We start from the raw sequence: 15,193 nt of genomic DNA on the forward strand, positions 1-15,193 counted from the left end.
AAGGAGACCTATGTGAGAGAGAGGTTATTTAAATAGAAGCAATAATTGAAAACTGGTTATGAGTGAGAATGAGCCAATTAAGGATGTCACTGAGGTTTTCTAACTGAATGACTTGAAGAATAATATTGCTGTTATATTAACACATTTAGAAGAAAAGTAAGTTTGGGGAATAAGATAGTGAGTTATTTTGTACATGATGAATTTGAGATGCCTATGGGATATTAGGTTTGAAAAGTCCAACAGGCAGTTTGTGATGGGGCCTGGCACTCAGCAAAGACTAGGGACTTCTTTTGGTGTTATGGAAAGTCATTTGCAGAGAGATCACAACCAAATGCATTGTGATGAGATCATCCGATGAGGGAATTGTTATTCATTTCTGTCTGTCTCTTTGTGACCCTATTTGGGATTTTTCTTTGCAAAGATACTGGAGTGGTTTGCCATTTCTTTTTCCAGCTCATTTTACAGATGAGGAAACTTTGGCAAATAGGGTCAAGTCACTTGCTCAGAGTCACCCAGCTATTAAGTATATGAGGCAGGATTTGAACTCAGATCTTCCTGACTGCAGGCAGGGAGTCCATCCATTACACCACATAATTATCTAAAGAGGGAGTACAGAAAGAAAATTAAAAAGGACCAAGAGAATAGTCTGTGGGTACATTCCCAGTGTACGTGACATGAATTAAGATACTGGTCTCTTTGATGAATCTTTAGTCATATCACACGGGGTGTTCTCTGAGGATTCTGTCAAGGATCCTCTATTCTCTCCACGCTGATTTTTAGTGATTTCCTCAGCTCTCATGGATTTAGCAATATCAAAGTCTTATATTTAGACTCATTACTATAGATTCAGAGATTATGAAATTTTTATCATTTTTAGCCCATCCCTCTCATTTTACAGATATAGAGATTTCATCTGAGAGAGATGACCTTTATTACAGTTGATCATGAAACAAAGTAATCAACAAAATCAAGATTAAAACTCAATTTTCTTTGAGATACAGACTATCACTCTTGTTATTCTTTTTAAAAATTTTGTGGTTTATGGATAGAGCACTGGCCATGGAGTCAGGAGTACCTAAGTTCAAATCCGGTCTCAGACACTTAATAATTACCTAGCTGCAGGACTTTGGGCAAGTTACTTAACCCCATTGCCTTGCAAAAAAAACAAAAACAAAAACAAAAAAAATTATGTTTTATTTGATTCAGTATTTTGAGCATTGGTTTTTTTTCTGAACATTTTATTAGTAAATACTTTTTCTTCTTAGACTTCAAAAGTCTGGCGAACTACAGTTGTAAGTGTGATTTCAGGCATTTTTTTCATGAAACCTAACTTTGATTTTATGATTGTAATTGATGAGGTGATGATGTTATGTTGAAATTTAGATAGTGAAACACCTTTCAATCTCCAGTCATTCCTAGAGGAGTATTTTCAACAGAGACTGCTGTGGAATTATTTGTTGTGAATGCTATATTTAAGCAAACTTAAATTTCACTTTTTCAATCAGGTCCTAGGAATGGTTGCAAATATATGGTCATAGTATCCATCCACTCCTCCAATCCCAACTCCAGCTGTTGCATTCCATAGCAACAAATTTGCTTCATTTAAAGGCATTTCAGATTAAGAGTTAGAAGTTATTTTTCTTTCCCTTTCATCCCCCTCTATCCTCTTCTCCACTTCCTTGGGATAAGTTGGGAATCACCTCTTAACAAAGGGAAGATTCTCAGAAATGAAATCTGACCAAACATAACATCAAACTCTTTAGAGATCAGTTGTAGTTTGGAGTTTATGCAGATCTGTTTACAGTTTACTTTTACTGTCTGCCTATTGACTACCTAATACAGACATAAACCTAAATGAAAACTAAATTTTGGTACTTATTAATAACTCAAAATATTTAAAAATGGAGAAAGTTTAATTTATTCATAATATCAGGTTTTGGGCTTTTCAATTTCAACAAATCATCTGACTTTTCTCCATTTATTCAGTTCATTAAAGACTAGCTGCAAAAGATATTGATAAGTAAAGATATTACCTGAATGGTTACCAGACCAGAAACATCAGAGACAGAAAAGGAAAGGATGCTTGACCATAGCTTACTGAAATAAAATCTTTTTCTTTTTTTTTAAAAAAAACACTTGCTTGGGTGCATCACTATGTCTGACATAATTTAGTCAGAGTATTCAGAATGTGTTGTAAATAAGTATTTCTTCATAGGATGGAAGTATGCCAGATAGTAGCACTCAAATCTTAATTTCCATAATGTAAGTTCCAAGGACTATTTGATCCAGAAAGATGAAATAAAATCATAATCTCTTAGAAAAGCTTTATTCCAGCCTGAAATAAAATGGTGAAATTCTAGAGCTTTTCACACTTATTTAGAGATGTTCCATACTTTTGTGCTAGATCTCCCAAACCAGCTACAAACAAGTCCAAGTGATGGGTGTCACACTTTAGCAATATATAATTGTGCCCTACTGAATTTGCTGCACAATGTTTTCTGCTTCTAGAAATCTAGCTATGAAAAATGCAGTTTCATCCTTAGCTGTTACCATAGCAACCTTACTAAGCTGGAGGGATAAAGCACCTTTGTAGTGTCTGCTTCTATTGAATTACAATGTAAATGTTGATGCCTCCCTGGGAAACATCGAATGACAACAAAGTGCTGGGGTGCCGCGAAGGGTTGTGGGGAACACAGATCTGGTAGTACTTTGCTGCTCTGGAATCCAAGTCGTTAATGTAGGTATCCTCCAGGGGCCCATAATGGTGTCTATTTAACAGATTCTTTCCACTTCACCCCAAGCGATCAAACCTAAGAGTAAAAAGACGCACACGTTTAGTTCTATAATCTTGATCTCTTCTGTACTTCAAGACCCTCAAGGTTGTGCATAAGATTAAACTTCTTTTTTGTCGGGTTTTCTTTGTTTTGAAAGCATAAAATAACTTTATTTCTGCCCTTGTCAACCAGTCCTTCTAATGTGGCCTAACATTGCCTTGTGAAATGTTCTGCTCATTTGAGCAGAGCGGGCCTAGGATACTCGAATTCAGCCTTAGCTTTCTTTGTCTTTCGTTTGCCCGACAACTCCACGAGTCTGCAGGTGCTGGCTGTTTTCTTCCACGGCCTTAAGGAACAGGGGAAATGTAGCATGAAGGAGACTTGAAACGCCCCGACCCAATCAGGTCTTCCTGAAGTTCCTCCAGAGCCAGGCGCTGCTCCTGCCGCCCTGGCTGCGGCGGCGGCTGCTGTTATTGCTCAGGTAAACTTTGGAGAGTTACCTGCTCTCGGAGAGGGGCCTTACCTGAGAGTGTATCTGCCAATGGTAGCTCACCTGAGGGCTCTCCGCAGCCAATCAGCGCGCAGCTCGTCCCTCAGGCTTGTACCCTTTAGTGAAAGAATTCGGCTCCTAGCGAGAAAGTTACCTGTGGCCGCCCAAGTCCGCCACTTTTCGCCCGCTCTGTGCCTCCCCTTTGCCACCAGCGAGGAGAACCCGGCCGCCTCCGAGCTCTTGCCACATGTGAGGGGGGCCTGCTCCTTATCCCACCTTTCCGGCTAGGTGAGGGAGCGAGCGAGCCAGAGTGGCTGAGGGGGAACGGAAAAGCAGAATTACCTGTACCTCTTGTTCTGCCATCTCGGGCGCTCGCACACACCTTCACCTGCACAGACTTGAAAGTCCAGTTTCGCCAGAGACTGAGGCACCAGGAAAAGGGGAGAGAGTTCATTGGATCAAACATGTCACAAGAGACGGACAAGTAAGTGGATCACACGCTGCTGCTGCCGCCGCCGCCGCCGCCGCTCCTACTACTCTGGGCTGATGGCAACTGGTTTGTCCTTTGGGGCTTTTATTGTGTGTTGTTGTATTTGGTTTTCCCCTCTTCTTGTGTGCATCCGGACCATTTCGGATTGTGGTTTTTTTTTTTTTTACCCGATGAGGGAAAAGGATTAAAAAAAAAACCCTACAAGAATAGGAAGGTTGAAGAACTCCTTTGGGCCTTGCTCAACGAAACGAGTTTTTTGCTTTCTTCTAAAAATGAAGTTATTTCCCCATTCTCTTAAAAATAATCAGACATCTGCACGGTTTTTAGTGGTGGTTCAATGGTTTTTTCCCTCACTTGATAAACCCTCCCCGACAACTTTTTTTTGGGGGGGGGGCCTTTTCCTTTTGAAAGTTCAGCCGAGGTTCCTCGATTTGCCTGGAGGCCCTGCCACCGAAAGAGGTCCTTCGCCTTTTGTGTGAGAGCAACAAAGAGCTTTTATATAGAAGCACTAACGGCCATCTTCCCCTCACCCCGAGAGTGTGGATGTGTGTGTGTGTGTGTGTGTGTGTGTGTGTACCTGTGTACGCGTGTGTATTGTGCGCGTGAGCCGCGTGCGTGTCTCACCCCGAAGCCGCGAGCAGTTTGGGGAGCCCAGCTTCCCCCCCCAGGGGGTGCTACGGAATGGCGCCATCTCCTCCCCCACCTCTAAACCTCCCTTTCTCCACCTTCTCCCCCCCTCTACCCCCGCCCCAATTCTCTTTATGATTTCCCTGGCTGCATTGTGGCCTGGAAAAAGAGCCTGGGGGGGGGGGGGGCATTGATTCCGGACAGGAACCTGTTTCCCTGCAGTGGCTGGTGGCTTTGACTCCTCTTCCCCTGGACGTCTTGTCAACACTAAATCCCTTTAAGTAAAGCATTTCCCCCAAACCGCCTTCCTCCCAAAGTCCCTGCGGCTCAGGCTCCGAGTTGCACAAACCTGTCGCTCAAGTTTATGTTCCTGCTCACTTTTTTTTGACTGTATTGGTCAGAAGGCCTGAAAAAAAAAATCAGGTTGCTTGTATTTGATCTCTTTAGTCCATTATTTATTTATTTTTTTCATGAAAGTCCTTCCTGCCTTTACAAATGGAAATCTGTTTCAGAGAGTTGGAAGACTCCAAGGAAGTGAATCAGGTGTATTATTATCCAGGAGAACAATAAATATCCTTTAAAGCCAGGAGTGGAAATGCACGTCTGCTTCGCAGAAAATGAATAATGAAATGGCTCTTGGGACACCGCGAGGGTGGAGGGAGGGGGTGGGAGTTAGGACAGCCAGGAACTAAGGAAGACTATTCCTAACAGGTCCCGGGGGCCTTCAGTTGGGCTCCGGCGCAGTCCGGGGCCCAGCACACTGGGACTTGTGCGCGGTCCTGGTCGCTGCAGCCTCTCCCAAGCTGGCCAGCTCCCCGCCCTCTCTTCAGGCTTTGTGATGGGAGGGGGAGGGGGAAGCTGGAAAGAAAGGGAGCTGGGGGTTGGTGGCTGCACATTTCATTGGTTTGGGTGGCAGCTCTCCCCTCCCCACTGCGTCCCCAACTCGGAGTGATCCTCATCCAATTGGAAATGCGTCGGAGTTCGTTTTTATTTATTTATTTATTTTTTTTGCTTTCACTGGTAACTTTACCCCCGTGTTGTGGCCGAAGCTGAGACTTTCCTGATTGTGTCATTGAGGGGCCAAGCAGCCTAGCGCCTGGAGGCCGCCAGCTGCCTGTGACTCTTTGGAAGAATTTTGCCGGGGGCCCTGCTCTGGCTTAGGGACCCTGGAGGGAGGTGAGGTTGGGTGGGGGTGCTGGGAGAGCTCGGCGGAGAGAGTTGAAAAGAGTATGAGCCAGGACTTTCTATGGGAATGGTGACCTCACCTCAGGCTCTGGCTTGTCACCATCGACGTGATCCACAAGGACTGACTATTGATCATATCTATTAAATTTTTAGCTCAAATATATTGGGCATCAAAGACAGAGTTATTGCAATTGGAGGTAAACAATGGGCGTGTTGATTGGTGTGGATGTATGGAAATAGGCATGACCTGAAACTAGTTCTTTCTTAGCAGCCTTTAGGGAAATAACCAGTTTCATGCAGATGGATGTAGTTTTCCCTGGGTTTCAAAACTAGTCGTTTGGGATCAAAACGCCAAGGTTGGGTGCCTGTGTGTATGGGTATGTAAAATGTTTGCCAAGATGTGGTAGGAAGGCAGTTTTAACTTCTACCACATTCATCTTTAATATTTTATGGTACTGTGGTTCCTTTAATTGTATGATAAAAGAACCATTTAGCCTAGCAGCTTAGTTTTGTTTTTTAGCGAAAGTCAGATAAATTCCTTAATGAAAAAACACTTTGACTTTTATTTTAACTTTTATTCAATACCAGCAAGGACAATTTGTTTATCGTTCAAAACAGATTTTGAACGCTAACGATTGGTTTTGCAGTATGTTTTAATATTTTGATTTTTAATGGAATTCAAATCAATTCAACAAACCTTTATTAAGGGTAGACTGTGCATCAGAGCTTTTATAGGGCCTTGCTACTGTGCTAATTTCTATTTCTTTTCTGTCTGGAAAAAATTAATTGTGCAGGCAATATTGCAAGAAGACAAACTAGTAAACCACATTAGTTATACATGTGAAATTGTTGAGAAAAACATTTCAAATCCAACAGCCAAGGGATTTTTCTTGATAATATAGTCTCAAACTAGAGAATGCTCTAGAATAGGCCTGTATATCTTTGAGGAGAGGGATAGTTTTAGAGACAGTACACAAGGTTTAGTTCCAGTTGTACCATATAAGTCTTCACTGATTTCCTAGTTAATAGTGGGACCTTACCCCCTTTGAAACTCCTTTCTACCTCCCACCCCCCAATCACTATGTCTTAATAGTTTACAAGGAGAGAAAGCACGAGAAGCAGGGAAATAAACACTTCTATAATCCCTACTATAGGCCAAGTACTTTTTACAAATATTATTTTATTTGATCTTCACAGTAGCCTTGGGAGGTAGATGCTGTAATTATCTTCATTTTAAAGTAGAAGAAATTAAAGCAAAGTGACTCATCCAGGGTCACATAGCTAGTGTCTGAGACTAGATTTAAACTCAGGTCTTCTTGATTCCAGGCCCAGGTCTCAATTTACAAAGCCAAGAGCTGTCTCTGGTGTGGTGGATAGCATGGGAGCCTGTCTGAACCAGGAAGATGTGGATCTAGTCCTGTCTCTGACACTCCTGGTTATACCACTGTCAATGAACCATTTAACCTCTTTCTTCTCCAAATAAATCTCTGAGGCTTAAGTTGCTGAGAAAGGTGCTAACCTTCTTGGTAGAAAGGTTTCCTCATCCAGAAGGTCCCTATATGAAATCTCAGGCCCAAAATCTATCCTTATGTACTGCTCTGGGAACTTGTTACAGCTTTCTAATAGGATTAAGCTCTCTGAGAACAGAAACTGAATCACCTTTGAAAAGCAGGCACTTAATAAGTTCTTGTTGATTGAATGATATTTTCTCAAATCTCTGGAAATACAGGCAGTTTTTGGATAGCACAGTAAGACACTTCTAATTAGAAAACTTGTACTGAAGTTACTTTTATCTTCTTTATAGTTATAGATTCAAGATTGAAACATTCTGTTTTTATACTCTGTAGGACTGATTTTATCACCAATAAAACAGTATTTTGAGGACATTTTGTCTTTATATACTTTAAAATATTTTCTATTGCCTCTAAATAAGTTGTTTTTTTTATCAAGCTTTTTTTTGGTGACAATTGCAGCAATGCAATAATTGGTTCATAAATTTTCATTAAAAGTTTTTAATATTAATTTAAGACAATACTCAAATTCCAATGGATCTCCCATCTAATTTATGTGAATTTACGTTACCTCCAACAATGCATTGAAATCTATGTCTATACATGATAATTAAAATCATATCTATTTTCTACTGTAAAAATCTGGGGAAGTGGGAGTTCATTCACTGAGGTGGGGACCCTATCCATGCTGCCCTGACATAGCATGAATATCAATCTGTTTGACCCTTTTTTTTTGATCCATCATTCTTGCCTTGTGAGTTGCTCATCCTTTCTTCTTCATGTTCTCCAGTGATATTATTTACAGGACTTCACTCTGAATAATTCCAGCCTGGTCATGCCCACCAGGTGCTTCTCTTTTTTGCCCTTTGGGTGATTGTTTAGTTTCTAAAAATGAGTAGACATCAGCAGAAACAAATACACAAGCAAGCCCTCCCTCCAACAATTCAAAACAAAAACTAAAAACCAGACCCAAACTATATATAAACCCAGACCCAAACTTCCATGACTAGAAATTCTTCATTAAAAAAAAAATTAAGTTTTTTTCAGAAGTAGCTAGTGGAATTAGGGAATGGATATTTAGTCTTGGAGTCAGGAAGGCCTAGGTTCAGGTTCCTTCTCTCACTATGTGACCTTGGGCAAGTCATTCAATTTATCAGGGCCCCAGGCAACATTGTAAGGCGATAAATTGTAGAGCTGTTACCAATCTGCATTCATATGGGCAGTTTACTCATTGGGAGTTCCCTACCCCTGTGGTGCCGACTCAAAAACAAACAGTGGCCATTAACCTATATGTACTTAAGGATCCCTGACTGCCACATATTGACTTAAAAAACCACATATTAACAGTATTTTGTTCTATTGTATTTTTATTTATTTTGTTAAATATTTCCCAATTACATTTCAATCTAGTTGAAGTGATGTTTTCCTTATACAATGAAATAATTCCTGAGCAAAAAATGTTTCATGTTTTAGATATACAGTATATGCTTGCTTTTATACATTTCTAATGGGTCAAAATTTTTTTCTATGCAGTTTCTTAATTTTCATCTTTACACATTTTGCAGATATTCATTATTGCAAGTTTAAAGGATAAATGTTGTAAAAGGTTCTATTTGCTAGTAGAATTTTTTATTCAAAAATATTTGTTGAGTACTTTATTTGAGGAGGACACTACTGTTGTTGCTGGGAATGCAGAAAAACAAAGGAAGTTATCTGTCTTCAAGAAACTTGTCATCTAGTAGAAGGGGAAAGGAAGGCCTGTTCTGTATGTGAATAGCTTTGAGACAGTATTATATTCTCAAAGAGCATCTTTTATATGTTTACTTCTCAACTGTTATCTGACTATACCAGTATTTTTACCATGTGAATGACAAAAAGTGGTATAAAATCATTAGTTTATATAATACTATGCTTTTTTCTATTTTATTCATTCAATGTATTTTTTTAGCAGTAGTCATTTTGTATTTTTTTTAAAAAACCAAATTATTGATAATACCTTGATATTACTTCATGTAACATGATTTTTAACATTTTTTAAAAACTTTTTTGGCCTTGACATAAAGAAAGAAAACTTATACTCATTTGATTTATTAGGCATCTAAGTGGAGCAGTGGATGGAGTGCTAGATCTGGAGTCCAGAAGATAGTTCCAATCTGGTCTCAAATACTTCATGTGTGACCTTAGATAAGTCACTTAAGCTTTGTCTGCCTCAGTTTCCACAACTGTAAAATGGGGTTGTTGAGAGGATCAAATGTGATATTTCTAAAGAACTTTGTAAATCCCAAAGTACCATATGTATAAGATATTATCATACATAATTTTTGAGAAGTAAACATTAAAACATTCATTATATTTTACTCCTCTCTTCAAAGGGATTAACAAAGTAATTGTTAATCTGTTTTATAACAGATTATAACAGAGAAATACTATGTAGTCAGAAAGGTACCAGATGACATCATCATCATCATCATCATCATAAATGACATTTTTATCACACTAAGGTTTAAAGAGAACTTTACAAGTTTAAATTATGTACAACTCTTCATGACCCCATTTGAGGTTTGATTGGCAAACATAGTGGAGTGGTTTGTCATTTCCTTCTCCAGCTCATTTTTCAAAGAGGAACAGAGGCAAACAGGATAAGTGACTTGCCCAGGTTCGAACAGTAAGTGTCTGAGGCCAGTTTTGAACACAAGAAGATGAGTCTTCCTGATTCTAGGCCCAGCGCTCTATTTACCATTGTACTATTTGCCACTGTACTATTTAGTGCCTAAAAGTCAAGAAGTTGTAAACTGTTTAATGGATAAAGTGCTAGCTTAAATTAAATGTTACCTTTTTTTTATTTTTAATTTTTTATTTAATTTTTGTTTTGGTTTTTTTTTTTAGGTTTTTTCAAGGCAGTGGGGTTAAGTGGCTTGCCCAAGGCCACACAGCTAGGTAATTATTAAGTTTCTGAGGCTGCATTTGAACTCAGGTACTCCTGACTCCAGGGCTGGTGCTCTATCCACTGTGCCACCTAGCCACCCCAAATGTTACCTTTTTTTCAGACTCATTCAAGTCATCCTGATTCATAATTGACTACTGGACCTAGATGAATTCCTAGGAAAAAGTGAATATGGTGCCTTAGCACAGTACCCCCTCACTCAAATCCAATTCATGTGCTTGGCATGAAATGCATCATGGCATTACCTCCCTGATGTCATGGTCTTCTTTGAAAATGAAGGACAAATATTATTGTATTCCATTTACTATCTAGACCTTAGTTTTCTTGTAGAGTGGAGTCAACTAAATTTCTTGCTAACCTGAAAAAAAAAATAGATTAAAGACACTCAGTTGGTAATAGAAAGGGGAACTACAGAACTTCCCCCTCCCCAAATTTATTCTTATCCATTTTGACTTCATATCAATGGCTTATAGTTAGACCACTGTTCTACTCCTCACCCTCCCTAAGAGTAAGATATTTCCCAAAACTTCTACTTTCTGAAAGAAAGACATTACATAAATAATGTGATCTGGTTATTTGTCCATATGATAGCCTCTGTACTGAAGTAAGCACAGGGGCATATGAAGTAACTATCTAGATAAAAACATATGCCACATCTCTATGCAGACAAATCTCATATTTATCGATTTAGCTCTAACTTCTTTGCTGATCTCCAATGTCACCTCTCCAACTGCCTTTGACATTTCCCATTTGATATCTTGAAGATATCTTAATTTTAACCTTTCCAAAGTTAAATTTATCTTTTCCCTCAAACCCTTCTCTCTTCTTGTCTTCCTTATTACCATCAAGATTTCCACCATCCTCTCAAGTCACTTAGGCATCATTCTCAATTCCCATTTCCAATTGGTTACTAAGTCCTAGTATTTATATTTTTACAATATTCATCTCCACTTAACTGTCAAACTAATCTTTTTAAAGTGTAAGTTTGACCTTGTCAAACAGCTTGTTTTGGCTCCCCATTCAGTTAACTCTAGTGGTTTCCTATTTAGATTCTAGGATCAAATGTAAAATCCTCTTTTTGAATTTGCAAACTCCCACATTTCCAGTCTTTTTACACTTCAGCCTCTAACCCTTTTCACTCTCCCTCATTCTGCTATCCAATGACACTGGCCTACTTGCTTTTCTTTCCACAAAACTTCTCTCTTATGACTGAGAATTTTCATTGGCTATGCCTCTTGCTTGGAAGTCTTTCACTCTTCATCACATTTTAGCTAAAATTCTACATTTTGTCAGAAGACCTTTTCAGTCCTTAATCTTTATGTCTTCCATCTGAGATTATCTTCATTTTATCCTATGTGTAGTTTATTGTTACACACTTCATTGTAGTTTCCCCCTTGAGGCAATGACTTTTTTTATTTATTTAAGGAAATGAGGTTAAATGATTTGCCCAAGGTCACACAGCTAGGCAATTATTAAGAATCTGAGGCCGGATTTAAACAAAGTCATTTGACTCCAGGGCTGGTGCTCTATCCACTCACTGTGCCTCCCAGCTGTCCTGGCAGTGACTTTTTTAAAAGACTTTTTAAAAAAGTATCTCTGGTTCTTTACATAATGCCTTTATAAGATACTCAATAAATAATTGTTGACTGACTATAAAAATAGTAGAGGGCTACATCAGTTTATTTTTTTTTTATATTCTTCAGGGTATGGACCCATTAGTGGTATTGCTAGATCAAAGGGTATGCACATTTTTATTACCCTTTGGGCATAATTCCAAATTGTTCTCCAGAAAGGATGGATCAGTTCACAACTCCATCAACAATGCATTAGTATCCCAGATTTCCCACATCCCTTCCAACATTAAATAAAAATTTTACTTATTTTTCCAACTATATGTAAAGTTTTAAGTATTCATTTTTCTGCAAGGTTTTGAGTTCCACATTTTCCTGTTCCCTCTCTCCTCCCCTGGACATTCAGTAATCACTTTAAACAGATTTATGACTCACACTTTTGGTTTTGGTTTTTTTTAACAAGGCAGTGGGGTTAAGTGACTTGCCCAAGGTCACACAGCTAGGTAATTATTAAGTGTCTGAGATCACATTTGAATTTAGGTCCTCCTGACTCCAGGGCTGGTGCTCTACCCACTGTGCCACCTAGCTGCCCCCCATGACTCATGTTTTTGTAGAGTTTTGTAGCATACAAATTATTTTCTTGATGCAATCCCAACAAGTAGGCAATGTGAGCATCATTTCCATTCTCAGAGAAAGAAATTGAGGATTAAATTATATTTTCAGATGGGGAAACTAAGAATTTAAGTAGTTTACCCTGAGTTCTTCTGGTATGTTTCAAATGGTTAAATCATAAATAACTTTTCAGAGACATGTCTAAAATGATAGGGCACTTACTGTGGGGTCCTGGGCAAGTCATTTAACTCCACTTGCCTCAGTTTCCTCATATGTCAAATGAGCTGGAAAAGGACATAGTAAACCACTCTGGTATCTGTGTCATGAAAATCTCCATAGAGTCAGGGAGAATTGGATAGGACTGAAAGGATTCAAAGACACCAAAAACTCTTCAGCTTCCAGATCAAATGTAAAATCCTAGGAATTGAAGCTGTCTGAATTATGTAAGCCCCCCCCCCCCAAATGTAGGGTGGATTTCTTTTAGTTTCATTTTATTTTATTTTATTTTGGGGGGGATTTTTGCAAGGCAATGGGGTTAAGTGTCTTGCCCAAGGCCACACAGCTAGGTAATTATTAAGTGTCTGAGGCTGCATTTGAACTCAGGTACTCCTGACTCCAGGGATGGTACTCTATCCACTGCACCACCTAGCCACCCCCATAGTTTTATTTTATATTCTCAGATGACATGGTGGATAGAGTTCTAGACTGTCAAGAAGACCTGAATTCAAATTCTGGTATAGAAGCTATCTTAGAAACTAGGATCTCTCAAACCCTTTGCAAATTTATACATGCTTATATTCTCCCTGAAGAAACTTCCCCAATCCTTCTGCCCTCCAGGTCATGCTAAATTGTCCTCACTAGAAGAGGAAGGGTCTTTTCAGCCAACTCACCTGTTCCCAGAAGAGTTTCCCAAAGAACTGATTCCTGAGTGATGTCACCTCATTGTCTCCAAGCCAGGACTGTAGCAAAAGCTGAGGCTCAAGTTTCACCTTGGATCTTACACATTAGACAAAGTTGGGCTAAAGTTAGACCGCCAGCCCAGTCTTCTGTTGTCTCCTATTTTACAAGAAAACTAGCTGTTCATATTTCTGCAGACTGCTATTTCATTCATCTCATCAAGATACCATTTTGTAACACAAGGACAACGATACCATTCTCTGTCAAAAATAATCAGTCTGATGGTTACTCTTTTAATTAAATGACTTGGTGGTTTCATTTCACTTCTTTTGCCCAGTAAGGGGATGTTGTTTGTCCATCCTCAGAGCCTTCTGATAAGCTTGTATATGAATGGGTAGGTGGATGGGTAAGGTTCCTTTCCTACCATTCAATCCAAGTGGGTTGGGAGGTGAAGAATTTTTTTTTTTTTTGCAAGGCAATGGGGTTAAAGTGGCTTTGCCCAAGGCCACACAACTAAGTAATTATTAAGTGTCTGAGGTCAGATTTGAACTCAGATACTCCTGACTCCAGGCCAGGGCTTTATCCACTGCACCACCTAGCCGCTCCAAGGTGCAGAATATTTGAAGAGGTCTTTTACACATGAACCAATATACAGCACTTATTGTCTACATATAGAAAGGGTGTTTACATAGTGCTTTAAGTACAATTCATAATAGCTAATATTTATAGTACTTTAAGGTTTGCAAAGCGCAATACATATTTTATGTTGTCAGATTAAGCACCTTTGAATTTACAGATGAAGAAATGGAGTCAGAGGTGAAGTTATTCTCCAGGATCACAAAGTTAATTTCTAAGGCAGGATTTGAACTTATTTTTTTGACTTTAAGTCTAAAACTCTACCCACCCTGTCACATAGTTAACTGAAAATTAAAAATAAAGTGAAAAGAAACTCACCTTTTTTGGGGGGGAGGGGTTAGATAATTCAAATAGTTGCTTCAAGAGAATATAAAATAAAGTTAAAAGAAACCCACTCTACTTTTTTTTTTAAGCTTAGATAATTCAGACCAGTTACTTCATTTCCTAGGTTTATAGTCACCATTTATTAAGCATTCATTGCATGTCTATCATAAAGCTGGGGGGATATAAAGACAAAAATCAAACCATACCTGCCCTTAAGGAGTTTACATTTTATCTTGGGAAATAACTCATACACTTCTAAGTCTATTCAAAATATATACAAAGGTGATACAAGGTAACTTTATAATTATCAATTTGAGGGATTAGAAAAGGACTTGTGTAGGATACGATAGGAGCTGAGCTTTGAAGGAAGCTTAGGGATCTGTTGTTCTGACATGTTCCTTTGGAGGCATCCATAACAAGGATAAAAAGAAAATGAAACAAATTTTTAGGGTAGTTTTTGTGATGTCAATGATATAAACTAACTCCTCCGAGCCCCCACCCCCAATATACTTGAGTTGAAAATGTATTGCTTGCTTGTATTTGAAGAGAGTGGGGGAGGGGAAGGGAAAGAGGAATAATAACATTTTGTAGATCCCATCCATGTCTTCAAACAGATTCAAAATCTATTCTCATCTCTGTTTCACCTAGGGTACCCTGCCCTTTCCTGTTACAGCTTTTGAGGGTGATTCATCTTATAGCCAATCTTGGCTCTTTGGGCTAGGAGTATGATTCAGCCAGAGATACCCAGACTTGGAATTGAATTTAAACTTAGAAAAGAGTCGTTTTCTTTCCCTTTTAAATTCTAGGACAGGAAATTTTGAATTAAATTAAGGAAGTCTTCCTACATAGTAAATTGTGGTAGATACTCTTTTCAAGAGGATTATGGGAATCTTCTGGGTTCTAAAAACACCAGGCCTAAGCCTAGAGGAGGCTTCCATAGATTTGGCAAGCCTGTCCCAGTAAGAATTCCCGAGCAGGCAGGGACAGGCTCCCTAGGAATTCTAACCACACACCCTGGAGGCCTACCTGGTTGCTTGGCAACAATAACACCTACACTTGAGTCCCTCAGTTGGCTTCACTTTGTGGCCCAGAGAGCCTCTCTAGTCTCGGATTCCTATTGGACACACTACTC

General features: G+C 39.1%; 1 protein-coding gene across 1 annotated transcript in view; it reads left to right on the forward strand.

Moving 5' to 3' along the window:
- The first annotated feature begins 2,649 nt into the window (after positions 1 to 2,649).
- GRHL2 (grainyhead like transcription factor 2) overlaps positions 2,650 to 15,193 on the forward strand; it is a 210,453-nt gene continuing 197,909 nt past the window's right edge. The window contains exons 1-3 of the mRNA XM_074202113.1: positions 2,650 to 2,701; positions 3,179 to 3,513; positions 3,566 to 3,748. Of these exons, the coding sequence (XP_074058214.1) occupies positions 2,650 to 2,701; positions 3,179 to 3,513; positions 3,566 to 3,748 (570 nt within the window). The remainder of the gene's footprint in view (positions 2,702 to 3,178; positions 3,514 to 3,565; positions 3,749 to 15,193) is intronic.

This window comes from Macrotis lagotis, chromosome X (genome assembly GCF_037893015.1).
Source record: "Macrotis lagotis isolate mMagLag1 chromosome X, bilby.v1.9.chrom.fasta, whole genome shotgun sequence".
In the NCBI taxonomy this organism is placed as follows: Eukaryota; Metazoa; Chordata; class Mammalia; order Peramelemorphia; family Peramelidae; genus Macrotis; species Macrotis lagotis.